The following is a 2,970-nucleotide window of genomic DNA, read 5'->3' as shown; positions in this document are numbered from 1 at the left end:
CTACCAGTGTCTGCTGCTGCTTCACCGTTCGTCGATAACTTTTCGGATATCCAGAATACAGGACTCTCCGATTGCGTTTCGCTTGCTTCATGGCGTTATATCTCGCAATTACCACCGTCATTACGAGAAAAAAGCCGAGAATCACCACCACAGGCAGCACCAACTGACGATAAACCGCAGTCGCTGCAGAGAACAGTGTTTGCTCGGCTGATACGTACCAAGCCAGCATCCGCTTCACTGTGCTTGTACGCTCAGCACTATCTGAAGGTACAGTATTGCTCTTTGCCGAGTCAGAACTTGTCTCTTTCATCAAGTCTCGGTCCTTCTCCCGCATCTTTTCGATCTCTTGTTGGAGTTGTTGTTCCTTCTCCAATATTTGTAGCTGCTCCACAACTCGCTGCTTTTCTAGTTCCTGTTGCTCCAATTCCTGCAGTCTCTTTACCTCCTTCTCCTCCAGTTCCTTCTTCATCTGTCGCTGACTCTCCAGCTCCTGTAACATCTCCAACTCTCTCTTAACTTTCATCTCTTGCTCTTTCTGTAACTCCAACTCGTTTTGAACTTCTAATTCCTGTTCTTCCTTCTCCTCTCTGATCTTCTGTAGAGTTTGCTCGTTCTTCTGCGTAGCCTCTCTGAGTCCATGCAGCGTCTTCTTCCACGTCGTGACGTTCTCCACCGCCTCCTGCCGCATCCGATCCACCTCTTGCATCGCCGACTCCATCTCCTTCTGCACTTCTTCCTGTATGACAGCCAACTTGGCCCGCGTCTCCAGTGAGAACAGCTGCAACTGCGTGTTCTCCAAGGAGAAGATCTCTGTCATTTGCTGCGCTGCACTCAGCTGCTTCTCCACAATCAGGAATGCGCGCTGTGTCTCCTCCATCTTGGCTGAAACGAGTTGGTCCAGCTCATCCACCGGACTGCCCCCACATATGCTCCCCACACACAGCAGCAGCACACCGCACATACACTTGATATTCGCCATCACTTGTTTGAATTTGAACAGGAATCGTTATTCACGTGGTGCACATCAAATTGATGTCCACCACATTTTTTTGTAGTAGATTGCCTGTGACTTAAGCTTGGTATACTGCAGACGTACTGGGGCAAAACCTCCCGCGTTAGTTCCTTGTGTCTCCAGTTCAGCGACCTGAATAAGAAAAATCATTCTAACAAATTTTCGCAGTGAAAAACCAGATTATTGGCGCTTTCACCACCTTCGAGTTGCCTGACACAATACCGGCTGCAGATTGTTTCTTTTTCTAAAACAAATTTTAGGTAAAAAAAAAAAACTGTTAGTAGGAAAAAAATATGTTACTTACCGCAGACTTGCCGACGCATTCAGACCGCGTAATTTACGCGTGAGTGACTGCATTTTGTCCAATATGGACTCGTAGCTCTCCATGTATTCCACCACTGCCAAGCTCAGTCTATGACTGGCGCACTCCACAAACGGCGCCTTCATCAACGAAGCAATGCAGCCATTTGTTGCGCAATTGTCAGCAACAATGTAGAGAATGTCGGACAGCGAGCGCTTGAAGAACCACAAAATCATGCGTAGAAAGGCTACATGAGCCATGGCAGAGTGGTTAACGATGTCGTCGTCCGCTAGGGTGGACATGGCGAGCAAAATCTTCTCCATCTTACCGTCGTGACCAAACACGGCGAACACAGCAAGGTAGTGTTCGGAACGGAAAGTCCACCCGTCCCACACAATGCCAAATCGTTTGGGAAGAACATCAGCAATGATATCTCCTAGCGCCTTGGTTAGAAGTATCATGTGGGAAAAGTTAGGGAGCACCCTGAGCGGAGCACCCGAGCAGAAAAAGTGTAAGCGCATGGCGTTAGTAAGTTGAAGATCTAATAAAACTATCCTTGTTTTTGATAAACATTAAATCGTGTAATATGCGATATAAAATATTTTACCACCACACTAGAAAACAAGTCATCCCGATCCCGCTGCCCAGCGTACCCCCATGCTCGGGGTGGTAGAAATGCGTTTTGGAAGTCTTCAGCGTTTTGTCGAGAAACGCTTGAAATGTTAACGATCTAGCGTTTGTGTCAGCCGTCAATTCAGTTTGTCCTGACAATTCAAACCCTGATGGATCGCGTCGTGTGCCACTAACGCCGTATCCAGCTTGGTGAGGCCGTGGCTGTTCACATGTTCGTTGTCGTTTAGTCCTTCGAACAGGTTCAACCACTCGGTCGGTAACCACGCACAGGTACCAGTGTCTGTCGAACTGCTCTGGTAAGAGCTTCAGTCGTTTGATCTAGTACCTTGCACTACCAATTTACGCGCCATTTTCCACAATTTGTGAGTTTCCTTCAGAGCGTGCACGGAAATATTTTTGGGAGAACAAGAGAGTCTTCATCGGCCATTATCATGGTAGCGTAGATTTTAGATGTTGAAACTCCAGCTTTAGCCTGCAAAGAGACTAAATGAGACGTGGACGTGCCTTCAGTGGTCCTTCGTCGTGCATCACGTTGTCTGTGGGTAACATGGACACGGACGTCTGAAGCAGCAGGATGGTTATGGGTCTGACTGCCGTCCTTTGTATGTACAATTCGCCACGGTCCAGTTGGGGCCGATGTATCGACCGCCACAATACTTAGGCGCATTTTACAACCACAGCGCTTTGACGTTACCATTGGGCGCTGGCGGTCTGCATCCTTAAGTTTTCTTGTATTTTCGGCTTACCAGCCCGGTCACATTCGTACAAGCGGCAGCGGACTTTTCCATCTCCATTTAGAGCCAAGTTTTTCCTTGACACATTATTTCGATGTGCTTTGATCCAAGCATGAATCGCGGCTTTGGCAGCTTCTTCAGACTCGTACTCCATTTCGGGTGGCGCGGGGAGATGATGCTGCTGCTGTCCGTTCACCTCACTCGGCGATAATTCAATCTCAGTCGAGGAAGCAGATGCAGGAGCGGACATAGTGGATCGAAGGTTGGTGGTGTCTAGCTGTAAAATATTG

General features: G+C 48.1%; 2 protein-coding genes across 2 annotated transcripts; both read right to left on the bottom strand.

Moving 5' to 3' along the window:
- Positions 1–21: 21 nt before the first annotated feature.
- Positions 22–979, bottom strand: PPTG_02050 (hypothetical protein; the record flags this gene model as incomplete). The annotated part of the gene is made up of 2 exons (XM_008895445.1): positions 22–85; positions 219–979. The coding sequence occupies 2 exons, from the start codon at positions 977–979 to the stop codon at positions 22–24; spliced, it is 825 nt and encodes a 274-aa protein (XP_008893693.1).
- A 45-nt stretch (positions 980–1,024) lies between these two features.
- PPTG_02049 (hypothetical protein) lies at positions 1,025–1,774 on the bottom strand (the record flags this gene model as incomplete). The annotated part of the gene is made up of 3 exons (XM_008895444.1): positions 1,025–1,144; positions 1,235–1,256; positions 1,317–1,774. 3 exons carry the CDS (start codon positions 1,772–1,774, stop codon positions 1,025–1,027), a joined length of 600 nt encoding a protein of 199 aa, XP_008893692.1.
- Positions 1,775–2,970: the final 1,196 nt, after the last annotated feature.

Source organism: Phytophthora parasitica, assembly GCF_000247585.1.
Source record: "Phytophthora parasitica INRA-310 unplaced genomic scaffold supercont2.3, whole genome shotgun sequence".
Classification (NCBI taxonomy): Eukaryota; Oomycota; class Peronosporomycetes; order Peronosporales; family Peronosporaceae; genus Phytophthora; species Phytophthora nicotianae.
Note: the sequence above shows the minus strand (reverse complement) of the source record. Positions and strands in the feature narration are given on the sequence as shown.